This window comes from Drosophila rhopaloa, unplaced genomic scaffold, assembly GCF_018152115.1.
Source record: "Drosophila rhopaloa isolate 14029-0021.01 unplaced genomic scaffold, ASM1815211v1 contig_115, whole genome shotgun sequence".
Taxonomy (NCBI): domain Eukaryota; kingdom Metazoa; phylum Arthropoda; class Insecta; order Diptera; family Drosophilidae; genus Drosophila; species Drosophila rhopaloa.
This window is the reverse complement of record NW_025334990.1, coordinates 2,107,193-2,129,959: the sequence shown is the minus strand read 5'-3', so window position 1 is coordinate 2,129,959 and position 22,767 is coordinate 2,107,193. Positions and strand designations below refer to the sequence as shown.

Sequence of the window (22,767 nt, the reverse complement as noted above, 5' to 3'; positions counted from 1 at the left end):
CAAGGAACGTATCCACTTGTCTGCTTGTGGGTGTGCCAGAGTGTGTATCTGTGGGATACGTGCTTAATGCCTTGTGAGCAAATCAAATGAACTTTTCATGGATTAGGCCAGCTGTGTTGGGGCAGAGGAAATGCCTCGGCCATTTCCATTTGCCATCAGCAGCTGGCCTGATTAAAGATGTGTCTTTAAAGCGGTCGGAGAATTTTCCCCCGCCAGTTTCCTTCGCTCAGGCAAACCCCTTTAATTACACACATAATCACGCACTGTATTATGAATAATATGGAATTTCATTATTTATTTTGCTCCAACTCTTTGTCATTATTGATTAGGAATCATTTCAATTTAAATTATTTAAACATTTCCTACATCGGGGCCACGCTTCAATCAGTGTATCAAATTTATGCAACTACTTTACAGAATTTATATACATTACAAAAAATTAAAAGTAAATCAATACATTTTGCAATATTTATTGTTGGTTTTTGTCTTTAATTTCTGAAGTAATATATTGCAGATTTATTTTTAAGACCGAAATAACCCCTTGCCTACTCCGCCTTTTCGTTTTAAGAATTCAAGTAAATATATTCATCATTGAGATACGGATTATATTTCTAATGATTACAATTCCCTGCATAACCTTTGGCCATACAAATACAATAAAATATAATTGAGATAATTAAAGCTTCCTTTACTCACGATTCACTTTGCTGACGTCGAACTCCCGTCGCGAGTCCAAGGCCGGATGGCTGAGGAGCTTCTCGGCCTGCTGCTGGGCCTGCTGGACGCCCACGGCCATTCCAAGGGCGGCTGGTGGGAGGCAGGAAATGCTGCCCCGCTCCACCCGCTCCTCCCGTTCTCGCTCCCGCTCCCTCTCTCGCTCCCTCTCCCGATCGCTCTTGGGGGTGGCATTCTGACTAGATGAGGCTGTGGAGGAGGAGAGCGCCTGGCCATCCGAATTCGGCGGGGGGTGGGCGGTGGGTGGTGTGCCCTCGGAGGACCTGCGCCCAACCACCTCGCCACCCACTCCTGCCGCCTGCTGCTGCTGATGTTGCTGCTGCTGATGTTGCTGATGATGGTGTTGCTGCTGCTGTTGCTGCTGCTGTTGGTGATGCTGCTGCTGCATCTGCAACTGGGTGAGCTTCTCCTGGACGCCCTGCAAGGAGGCTCTGCGGTGCTGATCCTCGCCGGCCACGCCCACAGCCATCACATTGTGGGGCGGCGACAGTGAGTGCTCCTTCTTGACGGCCAAGTCGGCCAGGCTGGCTGAAGCGGAGGAGGCGTTCGGCGATTTGGCATTGGCCGCGGCCACAACGGCGGCCGCGTTGGCAGCTCTGGTTAAGGCCAAGGCCTGACTCTGAAAAGAAACGAAAAGAGAGGGGAAAGAAGACAATGAGTACTAAGGCCAAGTTTTCCCAATTGTCGCTTGTTTGCTCGACTAAGTGATCCGGTGAAATTTCCACTCCATTCGATCGCCCCGCGCTCGAAATAGAAAACAACCCAAATTCGCTTTATTGATTAAGTCAACAATGGCCATGAGAATCGTCTCAGCCCTGACAGGCGTTGATTTCTATTGATTTGTGAGCAATAGACCCGGCTGCAGAGGGGCACTGTTTGCTTTCTATAATTTAGCAAGTAATTTGCTGCACAAATCGTGGCGAATCACGAAATTGTCTTTAATGATGCGCAGATCTCCGACTCGAGATCGTTGTCGAAGCGTAACTAAATTAATGTGGCTCTCGTCTCCAGTCCATTAAAGAGCAGAAAGCTCTTTCACAATGCTACACACATGCCCCAACCCAAGACCAAGACCAAGGCCCAAGTCGAAGCCCAAGTCCGAGCCCCCACAAAGCGGCAATTGATGACGGAGCTGGGCCCAAAGACTCGGACCCAAAGCGAAATCAGCGATGGCACTCTGCCCTTGCCAAGTGCTGACCGAATTCCGAACTGGTGTTTAATTGGTTTTGCAATGATTGAAATAGTAAGAAAAGAACTAATCCCATAAATTACTTCATTTATAAGCTATTAAGCCCACTTGGGGACTTATCATGGGAAACGAAGAAATCTCTTTAGTTATATTGAGGGAACTCAACTGTTAGATATGAAATTTTGAAAATATGTAAAACAAGTATATATACGTACATTTCCTAAATCAAGTTTTGAGTTCCATTCGCTGAAATAATGATCAACTATGTTAGAAGATAATAATTAAGGTTTCATATTGGTGTCTCGATAGATAAGTTGCTAAACACCTTTAAGTTTGTATTATAATTTAATGAGAACTTTGTTTTAGAACCATGAAATTTGGTATACTAAGCCAGAACTAGCTCATCTGCGAACCGAAATCTGCTGTCTGATCATGAGCCTTTATTTTCCCACTAGCCATCCCGATTCGACCCTAATAATTATAGCGTCTCGCTGTGGCTACCGTTTTTACCGTTTATACTGGCTGGGCACGCATGGAATTCCATCAGATTCTAAGGCCCGGGGATTCCATACCGCCGATTTTTTTCCCGATCCCGATCCCGTGCGTGCGGATTGGCAAAAAATTATGGCATTGGCATTTCGGCTTTTTGGCGCTGATCGTGCGGATAAACTTAAATCGAAGCCGAGGCATCGAGATTCTGATCCCGACCAGGTCGATCGTCGCCCCTGGCTAGTTTGTCAAATGAGGGCATAAAAACAGCGGCTGCCGCTGCCCAAGGAGATCCTTTTCGAAAACATGTTCGGAAACTTAATAAGAGCAGAGGGGCCCGGCCAAGGAGACCAAGGAGATGGAGATGGAGATGGAGTTCTGCGGCGTCTCTGCTTTCCACAGTAGCCGCATCGAGTTAGCGATCAGCGACAAGCAGCAATCGATCTTGTGTTATAATCATCGCCAGCTCCCCACCTCTTCCTCTTGGCCATCAGCGGCGATTTAGGCCCGCAAAAATTCATTTACGCTTTAATCAATTTCATTCACTATGCAACAGCAGCCGGCGAAGAAGAGGAAGTGGGGGATACACAGGAAAAAAATGTGCTTTGTAACGAAAATATATTTATGTGTTATATTAAATAACTTTTTTTATTCAGTACTTAAAACTTTGTGTCGTCGAATGGGTACTGAAAGTATTTTTCAAATGACATATATTTTAGAAACACATATCCTTTTCATTGTTCATAGTTATATGCAATCGTATTATAAGACACCTATTTCAAAACATCAAGATCATTTAATGAGGAAAAGATCCCTAATATTTGAAAAATATTAAAATTTCTTGCTGTGCAGCGAAATATGGAAAGAAACCCGCAGACTGAACAAACTTCGCCTAAGGCCTCCAGCCGACAATTTCAGCTTACATTGATCTCGTCTTGTCCCAGTCGCTCTGCCCGTCTTCGTTTCACTCTTTCTGGAGTTGCTACGCGGCTTCTGTTCCTGGCCACATGTCAAGAAATTGACGAAAATTCGATCAAAATTTTAATTGATCGCCCTGCAGTGATTTGGGTTGCCGAAAAATTGATCTACCCAAGCCGCCATCTCCGCAGAAAGTCCACGCATATGTATATTCCTCGCGCTCGCACTTGCCGTAATTTTCGGTTGGCTGGCGAATGGGGCTGAGATCGACGGACGACCGACTCGTGTTGTGATTATGTTAATAGAGGTGCTGCCCCCAGAGTCCCCTGCCCCCCTCCCCCTCCCTGGATTCCTGTTTCCGCATCCCGCCCGAGGGGGAGGACGGCGCTCGCCTCGGCCGGAAACTGCAGTGCCAGCGGGCACAAATTGCGAATAATCAAACATTTCAAGGGCTGCCACCAAATGCATGGCATTAAGGCTGATCGAAGAATGCCAGAAGTTGCTGATCCTCCAAAGGCACTGAATGCCGAAGAGCCCACTGAATGAGTCATCATCGGGTGCAATGAGGTGGAAAGGAACCAGGAGGATAGTTACTATAGCTTTCTATTTGTGTATACCAGACTCTCGATGTGTCTTGAACACCCTATGATATATAGAAAAAGCAAAAGAAGCCAGAAGATGTAATCCCTTCTCGATCACACTACACCGTCCTCCATCCGCTTATTTATAGCTATCCAAGGCATTAATCAACTCGGTTCGCTCCTGATCTTCCAGCCGATCATCCTCGCTGAATGCTACCAATCAAGCTGCCCATCGCCCCTCTTCTTTTCCACCCATCCAGCTGAACATTTTAATATTAACCTGTCAAAGGCCATAATTGACAACGATTAACTTTGTCTTTTGTCTCGCGAAAATTTACATTTTTATGGTTCAATAAAATAAATCAAAAGAGGGGGAAAAAACCCGAATATGAAGAGGCAAAAGACAGCAGCGAAGCGAAAGAACGAAAAGAAACCTCGAGCACAGTGGCAGCGAAAAGTAATTGCAGCACATAATAATCTCGCATTTAATAATCCTCATTAAAGCGCAAAATCACGTCGGTCCGCTGGAGAAGAACAAGAACTGCCCATCGACTCGGCTGATGGACAGTTTACACTAACAAATATCACCACCTTGACGAGGGGGAGGGGAGGGGGGCGACATCAACTCTCGGATCTGCACAAAATTAGAGGCCCAACATTGACGTGCTGTTTTTACCCTCTCGAAATTCCAGAACAAGCAGAGGGCTTCTGTTTCTGTTTCAGTCCCCAAAAATATGCACAGGGCCCCCAAAAAAGGGAGGATCGTGGGGGTAAGGGGAAGGGGAAGGGGTAGGGGGATGGAGAGGAAGAGAAAGAGGAAGCGATGCGCATCAATCGATGATATGATGAGCTGACGTTTCGGGTTGACGTTTGCTTGTCGTCAATACGTCGCCTAATAACACGTCGCAACAGGTAGTCCCCGAACATCAAGCGAACGGACGGACACGGACAGACGGACAGTCTGGGATTCTGATTGCGACACAGATACAGATACACCGGGGATGGAGATGGAGATGGAGCTCCAAGCTGAGCTGCCCAAGAAAGGAGTCGCTTTTTGGGGGCTTGATGGAATTTCATCAATTGCATGAAAAATATGAAATTAGTTTGGGAAGGGCCGGCACCGAGAAAGGCGACCAAAAACCGAAAAGCAACAGCCCAGTCCGGGGCTACTGGATTTTTAATGTGTTTTAATCATCGACAGCAGATACTACTGCTGCGCCTCCTCCTCGCTGGCTAAATTGTTTTTGCTCCTCTGATCCTGGGACTGATGTATGGCACATTCCACTCGGGCTATAAATCGTGGTTGCGCCTGGCACCATGGCGCTGTCTCCTTGTCCTTGGCCAAATATCATTTGATTCCTCTGCCAGGCATTAATTGTTTTTGCCCGAGTGCTGCGTGATGGGAATGACTGATCAACTGGTAGGATGGATAGGGATCGGGATCGGGATCGGGATCGGGATCGGGCTGATCGACTGATCGCTGGTGAGAATGAGGTGAAATTGCCCAGCCAGAATTCGGTGGGAATTTCGAGGAGCTCTGGATAAGCTCCTCTATCTTCTGCCTCTTGTCAAAGGCCTTGTTCTTGTCATGTTCTCTGTCAGTTTGCTTAGCCAAGGCACACGCATTCTAAAAGTGTTGATCAGTTGAGCAGTTGAGTTGAACACTGATCGGAGATTTCTTTTCTGTGATCTTAATCGACACAGAACTGAAAACTCGTGACATGAGTGTATACACTAAAACAAATGGGTCTAGACTAAAAAAATAGATTTATAAATAGACAATAGTAATTCAAGAGATGGTTGTCATGTTCAAAATGAAAGTATGAGGTCAGATATTTCTCTGAGCTCTTTCATTATTATTCACAGATCAAATACGAAGTCATCTTAACAGGAAATACAGAAATGATTACTTGTAGGTTTACAGACTTCTTTTGAGGAACTTTTTGCCAACTTTATAGCAACTTAGGCCTATATTTTCCTTCAAGTGCAGTCGCACAGTGACATTCCCCACCGTCTGAGATTATGTCGACTGGTCTGTCTTCTTTTTTGCTTATCGGGAGGAGCCTCGCTCCGAGACATTACCATTTCCATTGGCCGAGACTCTGGGTTTTTTCTGGCCGTACGATTGGGTGTTTGGCAGCGTTTTTATGCTCTTTGTAGGGGCCGGGCCCCTGTTATTAATTATCATCGTCAGCGGGAGGCGATCAGCATCAGCGGACCGAGATTCGCGTTTCGTGTTTCGTGTTTCTCAAATTCCCTAGCGAGGGAATTGGCGGGCAGCAGAATGCGATCATTCGGAATTCGGCGCGTAGAAATATCATTTTCGTGTCTTTGCGCTTCGTGATTTCTCCAGTTTCGCCTTAGTCTTTTGCTTTTCGTAATTTGTATGAGATTTTTGGAATTTTCGCTGACTTTTGCCATTTATGTGTGTCCCTGCTGTCTGTCTGCCCGCATGCCTTGTGTCCTTAACGAAATTGTGATTAAGTGTTTCAATATCGAAGTGACGAAAGGCAGCAGATCGAGCGTCCCAAGCCAGCAGACATGGCCAACTGCCCAACTCAACGATGGCGAACATCGTTGCGACGTGCAAAATAATTAAAAATCAGCGAACGTTTTGCGAAAGAGCAGTGCCTCCCGATCCGACGATCCACCGATCTCCTGACCGCCACCCCTTCGCCCCCGGAAAGATCGACGCCCGCATCGAGTTGGCGAGTGCGAAAAAACGCCATTTAAAGATGCCACAAAGCCGCAGATAAGCAGAGACAATGTGCGAAAGGGAGGAACGATGGCCGAAACCGGTTGACAAAATACGCCGGACTTGGTATGCGATCAGTTTGAGCGATAGCCAGATCCAGACTCAGCTCCAGCCCAGACGACGATCAGCGATCGCGGAAGAATTTCTGGCCAAATTACGAGCCGGCCAACAGCTACCCAGCTACGCGGACTCAACCTGAACAGCGACATTTAATTATATTTCATTTCATTTTATTTTACTGCCTCTGCTGCTGCTTTTGCTGCTACATCTCGGAGGGCTTTTTCGGTAATGCCCGCTGCACTCGACGCATTAATGATGACTTTGCCCTGAATTGCAGAGGCCTACACTCAATAATAACAATAATCATAAAGGGGAGAAGCAGCAGCAGCAGCAGCAGAAGCAGCAAAGGCAAATCGCCAATTGGCAATGGCAATGGCATGTCCAAAGTCGAGGAGCAGGTCCATGTCCATGCCCATGTCCATGCCCATGTCCCCATGCCTTGATTATGCGCGCGTTCCTTGCAGATCCCCCCCTCCCCCCTCCCCAGTCCTCCCTGCAAGGTCCTCATTATTTCTACTCGTCGGACATCAATTTGAGATCATTGCTACTGGTGCTACGGCTACTGGGCCTGAAACCTCAACTCCACTCGACTCAAACTGGTACTGCTACTGCAACTGCTACTGGGGAGAAGGTGTCGAGTGCTTGAAATGTTTTAAATACAAAAATTAATAAAGCTCTCTCGTGCTTACAATGTGTGCTGGCATTTTCCATTCTTTCAATTACCTGCCCTGAGTATTTCCCCCCAAAGCGAGCAGGGCAAATTATTAACTTAACACTTGATGCCCACTTAAATCGATCGCGAAGGCAATAAAAAGTACAAGTTGAGCTGGCAAATATTTATCGGCTTTTAATTATAGATATCTAAACTCTTTATGGTGATGCATTTTTAATGAGTGCATAGAACATGGAATATATTAAAATAACAGAACGTAAATTGGAAAATAGTAGTTGTGAAATTAGCAACAAAAGCCTATATACATACGTTGATAAATAATTGTTCTAAAGACTTTAAATTATTGCAACAAATTAAAAAGTTTTTCTATGTTGCATTTATGGTTTTATGCTCTTTAATAAGTCTTTTTTCCTTCACCTATTTATACTATAAATGTATTATATATTTTAAAACTATTAAAAATGTAACTAAACACAAAATTTAATAAATATTTATTTACAAAAAATATAAATTTTATCCGTTTTTATATTTTTTGAATTTATTTTTGAATGCTATTATAATAAATCACCTTGAACGCCGCTTTGTATATCTCTTTATAGAACGAGCTTGAGGAATTTCAGAGTATAGATACCCATCTCAGCCAGAGGCATTGTCCATAAATACATCAACTTGGAATTTGCTTAAGTCGGCAATTGTTCCTAATCCTTTAATTACAGTTGGAACCACCTTAACTACCTGCCTGTGCACAACGTTAACATTTCCAATATCCCAAAGTGGTGGATAATTTTATAGTGTCATTTGCCATCGATCAAGTAACAGCTGACAAAGTTCCCGGAGGACCAAAAACAGTTAACGGAAGAGTAAACTGCAGTGACAACCCCGCGTTTTCTGTACTCGGACGACATCCTGGCCTATGTAGGTGCCCTTGCCAATGCCAAATGCCGGGCACCGAATGCCAAATTACAATTTCAAGTTCAACATGCCGGGGCGGCATAATTTCCTCGATGCCAGCCCCTCCCCTTTCGCCCCTTTTCCTTATGCCTGCGGCTGGAAAAGTCGTTCATGTGTGACTCTCTCTGCTAACTGTTTCACATGATCCTTTGTTCCCGTCCCTTTTGAGTCCGTGTTGCGCTTGAGGAATTCCTTGCTCAACAAATTATTACCTACACACATGTCTGACCCCGTGTGTGTGGGTCACTCCAATTATAAGTCAATTAAATAGGTTAAAAGTTAGAAATAAGAAGGCAGAGGAAGCGGAGTTAGGGGACACAATTTTGTCACGGCCAAATGAGCAGGAAGCAATTTACGAGCAAGAAGCTCAGGCTTTCCAGGAAGAGGATCCTTTACTGCTCTACCTGAAGCGGGTTCGCTTGCACCCCTCTCCATCCATTATGTAATCGCATGATTCTGGGGAAATATATTCTATTTATCAATCAATAAAGACGCCATTGGAGCAATGCCGAGATTCATGCAAATTCTAAACTGATTCTCGCGGACAATTGGCCCATTGATCAATCATTTAAGCGAACCAAGAGCAAAGCAATCAAGTGATCTGTGAGCCTAATCGACACCGAAAGAAACCGATGCACACTGTGTCCATAGCACTGTAACCATCAAGTGGCAGCAAACGATTTTAATTCAATCGCACCAATTAGGCCAGAGCCGCAGGCGCCCCCAAAACGTAGAGCCACGGATGGTTCTATATGGGCTCAATTAACAGAAATATCTGTAGATGTAAATAATCGCAATGCGGCTTGACAATTTGCGTCACAACCCGAAAAGGGGTGGTGGCAAAAGCGGGGAAGGGGGAGGGGGTTGAGGTTGAGATCCATTGGGATCCATTGGATGTCTGGAGGAATGCTCGAAAGCAAAGTTCAACATTTCGTTCGCCTCGCTCACTAATCTGTCGGGGTCAATCGATGTTAAGTAGAATCACGAATACCAAATTAATTGATGCCGTTGATATGCGCAGCTCCCAGTGTCCAGTGTATATACTGTTTAGTGTTCGGTATTCAGTTTTTACTATCCAGCTCCAAGAAGAACTCTCTCTGATGATCCATCCATCTTTTTGCAGCTCCCCACTCGTCGATCGGGAGATGTGTGTCAATCTGTGAGTGCGGCTCACATACGCGACCACTTCTAGCGAGTGTCAAATGGGTAAATAATACTCGGTTCATGTTTTGAATTAATTTTAATTGAGATTCATTTGTAAGCAATCAGTTAGATTGTTCAGTCGAGCTATGCCAGCTTACTGATTCTGCGCAGAAAGACAAATGCCCACGTATGTATCTGATAGATACATGAAGTGGCGAGATTTCCTCATCTTAGATTTCTTTACTTTTTAATTAATTTTGGGTTTAGAAAAGAATAAGCAACTGATTTATTACCAGATCAAAAAACATTGTTCATCATAATAGTAATTACTGATTTTTATAGCAAATAAGCATTGAAAAATATTTGAAATTCAATATTTAATATATATTTTTAATATAATCAACTGTTTTTGCCATATTAATTATTTCACCTAATTGCTCATTATCCCCCAGTAATATAATCCATTTGGATCAGACAACGATTTCACTACTTCAGCTTTTGCCAGCCAATTAAACATTAACAACACCCCTAGCAGCTCCCTTACTAAATGCCGGACTAAATGCTGTCTATCGCTTGATGGTTGTAATTAATAAGGCACGCCAGCAATCATAATTGAAAACATGTCTCTTAGCGCCGAAAGCCTCGTAACAGCAACACGTTGCAAGTTGCTGCGGGCACGGGGTAAGTGGGATGGCACCCAGGCCTCTGTCTATATCAAACAATCTTAAACTTAACAAGCCACAGAACACAAAACACTCCCCCTATTTGCGGCCAGCCCCCTTTCCAACCCCCTCCGCCCCCCCTCACCAACGTGCCCCCAGTCCATCGACAATTGTTTGACTTTGCAGCAATGTTGCAAGCTGCAAACTGCACTTCATGTGTGTGTGTGTCTATTAGCGAAGACGGCTAGGAAAATACCAGTTGCCGTGGCAAGTTGCTACTTGATGGTGTTGCTGCTGTGTTGCAGGTTGCAGGTTGCAGTGTTGCAGGTTGCACATGAGACGAGACGCGGCGCAGACGAGCGTAAGATAAACAATTGCCTCTCGGACAACAACTGCGGAGGGAACGTGCGGCCAGCCAAATGCAATTAAGCTAAAAATGTGAAAAATATCCCCCAGCGTTACTCCAGTCGAGTAAAAGTGGATAGACATAGGCACAGACCCATCCCCGTCTGCTCCACTCGGCAGCCATGTCTGCGCCGGGAATGGTAGCCCCTCGATAAATAAAAATGTAAATTATGTCTGCTCTGCTTTAAATTGATAAAACTGGCACGGCCAGGGCGGAGTTGCCTCCGAAATGGGGGAGGTCGTTTGGAGTATAGAGTTTTAATTGGCGTTAGTGGATGGGATGTGATGGAGTGGATTAATTGATGAGATAATTTTAGGAACAAGAGGATGTTTCAGAATAGTTATCGGGATTAAGGTATAAAGAAATACCCAACTAATTAAATTACGCAGGTGATATAAAGTTCAAAACTAAATCTATCGAATATCTTTAAATAGCGATCTCCCTTTCTCAAAGTTAAGCCAGCTGAAACGAACTGAAGGCTAATCTCCAAACTCCCTTTCAAATAACTTGACTCCTCGAGCTAATCCCGAGATGCTCTAATCCCGCCAAAGTAGCTGAGCAAACAGAAAAAAACACAACCGAAGATCCCTCATTTCAATTGCACAATTTGGACAGCTGTGCGCGAAGGTAGCCGAGCAGGACCTTCTCAGGGGTTTCCCCTTGAAGAGCGCGAGTCCTTCTTCCTGTAACTGCAGTTGCGTCGGCGTTTGCTTTGACATTTGGCCCACTGCAAGTGGCAGCACCTTGAGGGGTCCTGTAAGCGAGGGAAGAACAGGAAGCGGCCTGAAATTTCGACCGGCCGTTGCAGATAGCCGAGAGCCCTACTTAGATAACAATTGCAGAAAGTGCATTCGCAATGTAAGTGCAGCCAGGGCAGCTGAGGAGTAGTCGAGTGGAAAGGGACCGGGATGCCCCGGGTGAGGAGCGGCGAGGATATGTGTGTCAAGGGCAGGCGCCAACGAAGCACTAGTTACGCGGACGGAGGGGAAAAAGCCAGTCGAGGCGACCTGCCTACAGCTGTCGCGAAGTTGCGAGTCGGGGTCACACCCACCGCCGGACAATCAGCAATAAAACAGGACGAACGGCGACCAACGAAAGGGAAATGCGACAGAAAACCGCAAGCCAAATTGACCGGAAGCTCTTATTAATTTGCTATTAGCCATAGACAGACAGGAAGTTAACTTAATTTGTGTGGCTTTGGCCTAAACGGACTGGGCAGCAGAAAAAAAAAACAGAGGCAGCATTGAGAGCAGACAGTCGAAAGAAAACAAAACGTTTTCTAAACAGGATGTGAGCAGGACATGTGACTTCAAACGAAGTGGAGTAGTGGAGTGGTAAAAATGCAAGTGAGCTTTTACCGTTAGCGGTAACGAAGACTGATTAGATCAGCCAGGACAAAGGACATGCGGCTCAGGCTCAGCCTTTCTCCCCATCAGGGTCAATTAAAATGTTTGCTCCAATTGCGTTAGGTCACTTTTCCCCCGGCTCCCCAGCTTTCACTTTTCGTCCAGGGATGCGGAATAGGTGGGGTCACCCCAGACCTCCAGAAAACTTAAATACCAGAACCACAGGAACCCAGACTTCAGATCGCAGGCTCGCGATATATCGCACATGAATAAAAAGAACAAAAGTCGTTAATGATAAGAGACCAAATGACGTACAGCCCCTCTTTTTTTTCAGCTTCATGGGGGGAGGGGGTCGACGATTAGACGAAGCGGAGTCGAGGCATACAGACACACACATGCCAAGGTTCACCTTGGACTCGAGTGGAAGTATTCCCGTTTTTACTGCCACATCGAGACAGGAAGCACTCGGCATACAATGGGGGAAGACCTCTAGACAATTGCTGTTCCACAAATGAGGTGCGAGCTCTCGATTGCGAGATTATCATATCAGGGCACACATCGGATGTGGAGAGCTCTTGCAGCACCCTCATTTGTATAGGAAACAGCAGTGTCCTACTTCTCGAAGTCCTGCTCCTGCTCCTGCTCCTGCCGAAACTGCTGCTGCTGCTCCAGAAAGTGAAACCCGAGGTCTGACAGGAAGCCGGGAGATGAGCGTGTGCCGACTTTATTCTGGTTTTCACATGCAGCACGTGCTGTTTTAAGAGATGGGTTAACAGCTCTTGCCAAGGTATGAATGATATGGTTCAGATGACAAATTACAGAAAGATGAAAAAATGTTGCCACTCAATTAATGATTTTTACAAGGTTATAAATTAGAACATTTTAAAATAAAAAATATACTTAACAGATAAGGTTTTAGTTTATGAAGTAATATTTTATAAGTCTCATAAAAAATATGTAAAAGACAATGCTTAGAAAAAAATACATTACTTTCAGATATGATTTTATGAGGCATTTTCCCACTGTAGATGTCTATAATTATACTTTTTATTGTGCCACAAAAATAAATTCTATTTAAAAATTCGAACAAATAAATATTTAAATTTGATATAATTGAATACAAAGAAGGTACTTAAGCAAAAAAAATTGAATAAGTCTCACAGTCAACTAAATCTTATATAAATACATTGACAATGTTCAGTGAGACAAACACCACATTCAGGTATGATTTTACGACACATCTCTTGACTATAATTTGCCATAATTATACATTAATGCTACTTTTTTCGGCGTCAAACTTCCTGATCCCATAAACGCAGTCTAAGGGCTAAGGAGAGTTTATTTCCCTGCCTATATGTCACCCTTTTTTTTTTAGTTCTCCGGCAGTTGCGAATAATGGTTTTATGCATTTGATGACAGTTCTCCGCCAAGCGCAAACTTTTGTTTGGTTTGATCGGCTTAATTATTCGTAGACAAATGGCTCTTGCCATTCAGGGAGTCAAACGTAAAAAAGTCAATTAAAGAGTGGGGGGGTGGGGGGAGAGCTAATGCCGCGGGGGGTGGTGGAGGCCATTGGCAACTGTCAGCGGACACGCGCCACCATGGAGTTGCAATTTCCGAGTTATGCGTGCGAAAATGCGGCATGGCCAAGTGGAAACTCCGAGTGGCAAGTGGAAAACGGCAAATGGAGGATGGCGGATGGCGAATGGAAAACGCGGCACCTTGCTCCGTCTGGCGTCGCTTTTAATGCTTTTCTTGGTGTGAATTAATTTTATTGCCTAATTGTCTCTCCACGCCACATGTTGAAACTATTAAGCGCATTTTAAACAGGCCCAACTATGTAAGTTTATGGGACTTCGCGAGGACCCGCCCCCTTGGCGAGGCCCTAACGCTTCAACTTTACGAGTCCGCCCGCAGGGAAATGTGTTTTCCAAATATATTTACCGCTCGCCAAACAGTTTTTGGCGACACTCGGAATTGGTTTCTGCTCTAAACGCTGGAATATGTCTTTATTTTTAAGCGGAAAAAGTTTGCCATGCCCGAAAATCGGCAAACAGGAAATGCTCTCTGGGAAAATAAAAGTATTTCAGGGAACTCGAGGGTGTGGCAAAATTTTCAAAGGTGTATTTCAACGACGATAAAAATATATAAAGCATTGGTTCGGAGGAAACATTAAATAGTTCTGTAAATTAGCTTTAGAGAATTACCCATTTTGCTGCCTGCAATATAGTATCTTTAATATGAACTTATTTATGTGCGAAAGAAGGCATTTAATTTAATGGTTTTATTTTAGGTACCTATCTTTATAATGACTACCTTAAGTATCTACCCAATAAAAATATGAATAATTGCTGTATTTAAGACAACTTAAGTATTAAGTGATTTGAGGTGGTAGATACTCCAGTTTTAACTATCTAGATCGCAATCTTGGGACTCCCGTTTACTTGCAGTGTCGATCAGTTTGAAACTTTTTCGTTAATTAGCTGCTGTAGATACTGTAGTTTGCATCCCGCAGATACATATCTTTTGCATCGCCTCGGCGTTGTTTCAGCTGTTCCCAGCTGACTGCGTACTGCGGACTTGTCTAGGACAAGTCACCCTCACCTGTTTGCATTGCCATAGCTACGGGGATCTCCTACCTCCGTCCCTCCGTCCCTCCATCCCTCTATCACCTTGTACTTTTCCTATGGCCAGTTTGTCGTTTCCCTCGCCCTGAAAACGTTTTTATTAATTGCACGTGGGGGGACCTTTGGTGGTTGTCTGTGTCTTCTAGCCATTTTTTTCCCAGTTGTTCCTATTCTCCCTTCCAGTTCCTTCCCTTTTGACCGGTAGTGCTGCTGCTGCTGTTGTGTTCTGTTTTTTTTCTGACTTTCCTCATCGCGTTTTTCCTTAGCGCTTCCCGCTCATTTTTTCCTCCTTGGCACAATGGGTTAACCCACACACACGCACATCTGATCACTTCCCCGACGGCGTTCGTTTAGCTCGATTACGCTTCCGGTTGCCGGTTTCCAGTTGCCGGTTACCAGTTGCCGGTTGCTGGGTCCCTACTTCTTTTTAATGCCTCCTCCCGATCCTGCAATCGAATGACACAATTTCTGTTTTGTCATCTGCCCCTGATCGCTGCCCAAGAACGCTTCCTCTGGCCATTGTCATTAGCCTCCTTTCTATGTGAGTATTTGTATCTACATCTACTATACCTCTGCGCCTGATGATCGCGGCAATTAGGTGCTGCACTGGTGTGAGTTCTTGTGAGCTGGAAAGGCAAATCCATTGTCTGGCCGGGGCACAGCTCACATAAATTATGGGATAATCCGACATAAGCGTATTTCCATGATCTGCTCGAGGCCCTCGGGTTTACGGCGACTGAATGAATGGCCGACCGAGTGAATGAATGGGTAAATGAGTGATTGAGTGACTGACTGACTGACTCACTGGGCGAGTGAGCTGCTGACAACTTCCTGCTGGGGGAAAAAAAGGGGGGCAACTGCACTCCCCACTCTCTCTAATTAGTGTTTTGTGTAATTGCTGCCTCGCTTTGCCTTGCAGATTAGCTCACATTCACATAATGCCACATGCAGAGCTCCAACCCCCCTCATTTAGCCTGGATTAGTTTTGGCTAACACGCAAAGTTTAGCCAAGTCAAGCTGCATCGCATCCAGCGTGTGGGGAACAAAATACGATGACACCGATAAGCGGCTACCGCCGTCTGACATGCGAGCCACCCACTTTCCAGGTGACCTCCCACCCCCCACCTGCGGCCGCTTTCAATTTGCACAGGAATTGATTTGTTTTTTTATTCTGTTTTTTTTTTTTTTGGGTTAGTGTCAAGCACGCAAGCGATGATGGGCGTTGGGATTTGGCGTGGGTCAGCGGCTCGACACTCGCCTTTGACCCCCAAATGATGCGGCAGCTGCCAGAATGTGTGAAACACTCACCCTGCCCCCATTCTTTTCGAAATTGAAATCGAACCCGGAATCAGATGTGATTGCCTTAATTGTGTGTCTAATCAATCAAATTCTGTTTACTTAAAACCACACACAGACACTCATACTACAACGGGAAATTGGGGGCGCTTCATTATGATAGCATTGGGAATTTATCGAATTCCGTTCTTGGACTTGCGGCGGTTATCTTCCGAAGCGGTCGCATAATTCCCAGAGACCCGTGCGATTAGATTAACCCGGCGACAACTTGATATAACGCTGGTCAGGCTTTGGCTTTTGGGTGCTAGTCCGGGACCCTTGGCCAGTTGAAAGGCCTCTGATAAAAGGCAAACACACTAATTTACACATTTAGATATTGGTAAGGGGGAGCGCAATTGGTGAAATTGATTAGATTTGGATAAAAGGCGGCTGGTGACCCATTATATAGATTAAATTCGTTAATGATCGGCGACTTTACGACGCCGATTAAAATGTGGTTCGATTTAAGAGTGGGTTATGGGGGGGGGGGGGGAGGGAGGTGGGGAAGGAAAAGGAGGGGTTTCCCGATGCGAGACTGATAAGTGGATTAGCTGATCACGGTAGCCAGACGTTGGCGATCGCCAATAAATCGTTGGTAATTTGAATCGATTGGCGGAGAGGGACGAAAAGGGGGAGCTAGCGCAAGTAGCTTATTTTCCCGCATTCCGCTTTGCACTGCAAATTCAAACTAATCCCCTGTAAGATGTCCACACACCGAGCATTTCCTCTCGCCATTAGCCATTTGCCACTTACCGAAGGGGCAGGCAGATCGCCACTTCCTGGGCACCAAGCTGCGCGATCGTCGTCGCTGTTAATGTGTGACTTTTGCTGTGTTTTTCAACGACATTAATTTTGTGTGTTGGATCTTAAGCCGGATTTAGTTAAGCAGCTCAGCGATCGTCGGGCATTGAATACCATATACCATATACCGCTGTACCAGACGCTCCAGCTTTGGTCACATTTTGTTGGGACCGCTTAGGAAATATAATCCCTTTTGTCGATGCCAGGCATGATCGCCGCTTACTCACTGTGCCGGCGATCACCTGTTTGGCATCGTATCGATATGTGTTATGCTCGGTCTCGCGCTCTTTATAATGTGTCGCACATTAGTTAGCAGTTAATACTTTAAATAAGACGAGGTTACCGACATTTTGTTGACTCCACTCTTCGACTCTGGGCTTGAAGAAATATGCTGGAAGCCGATTGTCGCTGTGACTTGTAGAAATCACCGGCTGCTGTTGCGGCTTATGATTTTCAACGGGGCGTATTAGTGATAAATAATAAATCTTCAGCACCGAAAATACCTTCATGTAAGCCCCACAATGTCATCGTGATCAGAACCAGCAAAGTTTATAATCACAGAGACGCCCAAATAGAAAAGCATATATGTATATACCCGAGGCATATACACGAATCTCCCCAGATATTCATTTCATTCCCACTTGTCTCCAACCCACTTGTCATAATTTTCAAAACATTCGAAAATTTATGTCCGCCGGAGCTAAGGAATACGGATTTGGCTGGCCCAAATAAAAATAGTTGCGGAGGGGCTGAAATTCAGGCAGTCTCGTATATCTACGGGGAACAAGCTAAATCCACTAATTAAGAATGAAAAAGGTGACAATGGGGGAGGCAACATTCGGAGATGACTTTCGAAATGCGTAAATTGTATAAAATTCGATTCTTTTCTCGTGTTTTGTCACAGTCTGTGCATTCCGATTAAGCTGAATGACAAATGCCCAAACAAATACCCAAAGACATCGAATCCACAATCTGGACTGCTCCTCCCCTTTCCCGCCCCACAAATTAATTACCCAAAGTTGTCATTATCATTCGAACTTTTCCGTTTTTTTTTCGGCTTGTATTTTTATCAGCTTTCGGTTCGCCTTAAGCTACAAAGCCTGAACCGCTTTTATCGCAATGTCTTACAAATCGTTTTATCAAGGTGTCATTAGCTGCGAAACAACAACAGCAACACCCCGGCCGAAAGGTGTTCTATGATAAGTGCAGAAAGGAAAACCTCGACAAGTCGAACACGTTTTGTTGATTATCTGAGGAGCTGCAGAGGAGGAGAGAGCTGGCGAGCGGCGCCTTTGAAAGCGATTCCGAGTGGGGAATAGAAATACCGAAATACCGAAACCGAAATCGAAACATGAACACACGAAAACCGATCACGAAAAAGTGGGGAATTGATTTAAGGCCGCTCTGCAAGTGCCAAAATAATAATGAAGAAATGAAGAAGTAGTCCCACCGACAAGCTGACATCGTGTAATTAACTTAAAGCGTTTTCGGTGTTTGATATTCCTTCCACTTACCGCCAACTAAGTACTATCTAATATTGTCGCAGCTTTTAGTTTGATTGAAACGAAGCTCGCAGAACAACAGACGAAATCTGGAAATGAAACCGAGTCGCAATCTGAATCTGAGGCCAAGTCCGCCGACTTATGATAATAATCATTATAAATTATTATAATCCAATCGGCTTTGAATAATTAATAAATACGTTTATACATATAGCGAACTCAGCGAAGGCGCATAATCGGGCCGTAAAAAGCCCCGCCTCAACTGACGGATCGCGGAGCGGAGTGAGAAAGCGTCGAATGAAATGCTAAAAATGTGTTACAATCAAGTAGCAGCAGCGCATAAAGCGGCTAAAGAGATCAAGGAAAGAAGTAGATGGTAGCAGTGTGTGTGTGTGTGTGTGGGGGGGGGACATGCCTAAGCTCTGATAAATACGGACTGCCCGAAGAATTGAAAGAGGTGCTAGACCCAAGGAAGAAAAGAAAGCAAGAAGTCAGGAGGCGACTGCCACAGCAGCAACAGCAACAAAAGTCACAAAGATGACAAACAGTTTGGACATTTATGAGCAGCATTTAATGGACATTTGACTACCGGAATTTAACGAAACCGAAAACGTGGGAAGGGGCCCGGGTCCAACAAAAATGGAGAAGAATGCATTTGATTGGAACTCCGATTCGATGCGCGGCCAGATTAACCCCGATTATCATTAGTCTTGGTCGCAGATCGCTGGTGAAAACGAGGCAGAGGAAATGACTATTCGATGATCACGGCGGTGAGCAGGAAGCAGTGGCGAAGAAGATTTCAATTAATAAATATTCCATTATCTGACTTCTAATGCCTCCGCCCTGCCCCTCGCCATCGCCCTCGCCCTAGCTAACACTTTCAGATTAGACAAAAATCGAACCATTTATAATTTATAAGACGGCCTATCTGATCGCCCGAGAGGGCTAGGTGATCTAACCGGGTGTGAAGAGACTCGCACGGCATTATCTATTCCCCGAGTTCGGTTCCGATATTTTACCCTAAGAAAAACCCAAAAAATTATCACAACAATAAAACTAAATGCTTTATAATTAGTTTGCAAGCCCAAAGAAGTCACTCACACACTCGCAAAAACACATTTGCTGCTGGAAATGATTTGTTATAGTTTTGAAAGAATTCACATTTATTTATACCCATTCTGGCCATACTGGTTTATTATCTGGCCTAGTCAGCGGAGAACTTACGTCGTCTTATCTTAATCCCATTCACTAAGCATATGCGTCGACACATAAAACTGTCAAAAATAAGAAACAACACAAAAAATAGATGAAACGAATCGGAGTGAAGCCGAAGTTTCGAATGCTCTGGCCCCGGGATATATCGACTTAATTCGAAACTAACAAAAATAAAAATATGTATACATTTTTATTAACAGAATTATTTTATACTTTTATCGATAACGTAATCTTACGCATGTACATTTTTCCAAACAGAATCCCACTCGGACCCATTTGAAACACAGCAATCCCAGAGGATCTAGCTTTTCAGCTCACATTAATTCAAGGTTATAGAGAATAAATAGCGAATTTGGTGATTAGAAGGCCACTATTCCCACTGGCAAGTGTATACAAAATGACTGGTATGCCAGCGAATTCTTTTTCAAGTACAATGGTTCTTGGGGCATAACTTCGGCCAAAAGACAATGGAGGTGGGTGCCATGTGCTCACCCCGAGATTGAGATTTGTTTAATATACAACTCAGACGTGTTCGAAATCAAATGGAAATAAAATCCATAAATTCTTGGATTAGTCAACCCCCCTTTTCGGCGATTGGGTCACCGATTTCGAAGCGATACCAATGGGTTGAGCAGCAAAGGCAGAAGTCAGACCGCAGAGCCAGATAAATAATAATTACACTCACACAACATAATCAATTATGTCTGCTAATAAACGCTGCCCGCCCCGGCAACTCACACACGGCCAGATATCTGGACATGTGTATGAGTGATCCACCCCCCTCCTCCCCACCAGATCGGTTTGGATGGGGGGAGTTGGACTAATCACGCCAGCATGTTCATAATCAATTTTATCGCACTTATTTGGATTAATTGCGATATCAGTGACAGGGGCGCTCGAGTCCGATAAAAAGCGGCGCAGAGCGATGACGCGATGGCAAAGCCCAGGAACATGCTCTATGGGGTAATGGTTACCCCTTTTGCCTTCCATGCCCAACATCCCCATCCCCATCCCCACCCGTAAGCCCCATCGATATCTAAGTTCGTCATCGCCTTATGCCGAAATTACCAGCATTTGTCAAAGTTACCGTCGGGATTATCTTATCTGGCTGGGCTGGCGCAAAAGCTCTCGGAGACCAGAACTCTCCCACTTTTGCGTTCTGCGGTTTGGGGATCGGCTTTACAATGCAATTAGTGGCCAAAGAACACGGAGAAGTACTCGGTGGAGGAACACAAACAAACAATGGGGGTGCGGTGGGCTTATCGCAGCACCGATCTCGAAAATCTCAGCCGATAAGGATTATCTTAATCTGCATAAATAGCGAAACGAGCGCATATCTACACGGCCTTATCTCCTTAGCTTGGCCATATGTCGCTTGGCCGATTTTGTTTGTTTTTGAACTGATTCATTTGGCAACGGAGCGGGAAAAGTGGGGGAGTGCTGGGAGATCTGACTAATTGGTGTGAAGTGCCGGCGGCAAAGCGATCTCCAGCTGGAGTGACGCTATATTCTGGGGGATCCCGATAGACTTAAGGCCGAAACTCACCTGCTGACCGGCATTGGCTGCCACCCAGGCCTCCGCGAAGGTCTCCATGGCGCTCTGGAAGTCCATCTCGATGGCGATTCAAAGTTCTAATCACTGACTCTACAGTTCACGTATTTCTTTTATGCAGCCAGATGCTGACGCTTTGGCATTAATTGCAATTTGGATGGTTCGCTGTGATTTGTTTGATTGCAATTTGTGACCGCGATAAGGGGTTGCTCGATTTCAAATTCGATTACTGTGGCGGGTATATTTCTTGATTTGATTTTCTATATTATTTTGTTGTTATGATTTAGTGGCGCGGATACGCAAATTAGACACAGGCACACACACACGCGCAACCGCACACACGCTCAGGTGAAACGCGCGTCTCCTTGTGGAACGGATTCGATGACGCTAGTGGATGCTGCAGTTGCTGTTGCTGATGTTGTTGTAGTTGCTGCTGTTGTTGTGGGCGACGCGACATCATTAGTGCCATGAAATCGGGAGCTGATCGCGTCGCTGCGTCACCAGGATTGGCAGCGTATCGAATGTGGCAGTTGCAGATCGCCAGTTGCAAATCGCAAATCCAGCGAAGCGTTCATGGGCTTCTCCTCTGGTCAAATGGATATGGGTGCTCCTAACCTGCCGAGTCCTTTGGCTCTGGACTGACTAAGACTGATCTGGAAACTCTCTGGACTCTCTTCGCAAGTGTGTTGGTGAGCGGACGCGCGTCAAGACATCCTCTCTTGGCCAAAGTTGTCGCACAACTGACGGCATTCTTTCGCCTTCGCACATTCTGCCGCCACCGCTGCCGACGTCGCAGTCGATGTTGCCGGTGCCGGTACTCGGTCTCTTTCGGTCCTCAGTCGTTGGTCTTCGGTCTCGTTCTCGCCCCCGGCCGCGCTCCTCCCCCAGCCTACCCCCACCCCCTTTGGGCAAGTTCGCTCTCTCACGCGGCTCCATTTGCCGCCTAGCCGTGTGCACTGGTGTGGGTGTCAGAGAGAGCTGGCGACCTCTCTTCTTTTCGTGCGGAGAGAGAACCCGTGAAAAAGTAGTAGGCTAGGCACTGAAAAGGTAGTAGGTATTGGCTATCGAGAATCCATTTCAATTATATATAGAAATTATGGCCATTTTCATCACGCCAACAAATATTTATCAAAATTATTTTAAATCAAGGATGCCAAAGAATTCGATAAAGGACTTCCTCTACAATATATACAGTTCCAACTCCATATACGTCAAATTAATCGTATTTTCAATAGAGAGTATTAATTAACATAAAATGTATGCTTTTACTTTAAGTAACCGGAACTCTAATTGTTTTTGGAGGTCGTTGAAGGTTATTGAAAAATTGTGGTTCGACTGTAGCTAACACCATTTTTATGTGGTTTTATAAATTTTTAAAAGGATTGATATGGAGCAGAACGGTTAGTTGCGGTTGTCACTGACGTTTGTCAAGAACGACTCACATAATACATCATGTGCTCTTTTACTTGTGATTACATTTTATTGTCAGTGTTTTAAGGACCTTTTTCATGTATTTTTTCAGTATTTGTTGACTAATTTGTGTTGCCTAAAAGTATTTGTAAACATATGTATATACTTTATTGTGTCAGGAACGGATTATTCCATACATTAGAATGTCTTTCAAAGAATACACAATAAATTTTAACTCTAAGAGTAACTTAATTAGAGTAAATTGTTATGTTTATAAAGGGTTCGGATAAAGATTGTGTTTGTTATTTCTTAAGCTTTAAAGACTAGAATGGCGAAAAATATGATGAGTTTTTGAGAACTTAAAATTTTTAAGTTTTGGTGTACCACTTTTCCATTACCTATATCAAAACTATAGTC

General features: G+C 44.7%; 1 protein-coding gene across 1 annotated transcript in view; it reads right to left on the bottom strand.

Moving 5' to 3' along the window:
- The window catches only part of LOC108053323, a 47,332-nt gene extending 25,663 nt beyond the window's left edge, over window positions 1-21,669 (bottom strand). The window contains 2 exon segments of the mRNA XM_044457492.1: window positions 697-1,354; window positions 20,935-21,669. Of these exon segments, the coding sequence (XP_044313427.1) occupies window positions 697-1,354; window positions 20,935-21,000 (724 nt within the window). The 5' untranslated portion in view covers window positions 21,001-21,669.
- Between the last annotated feature and the right edge of the window lie 1,098 nt (window positions 21,670-22,767).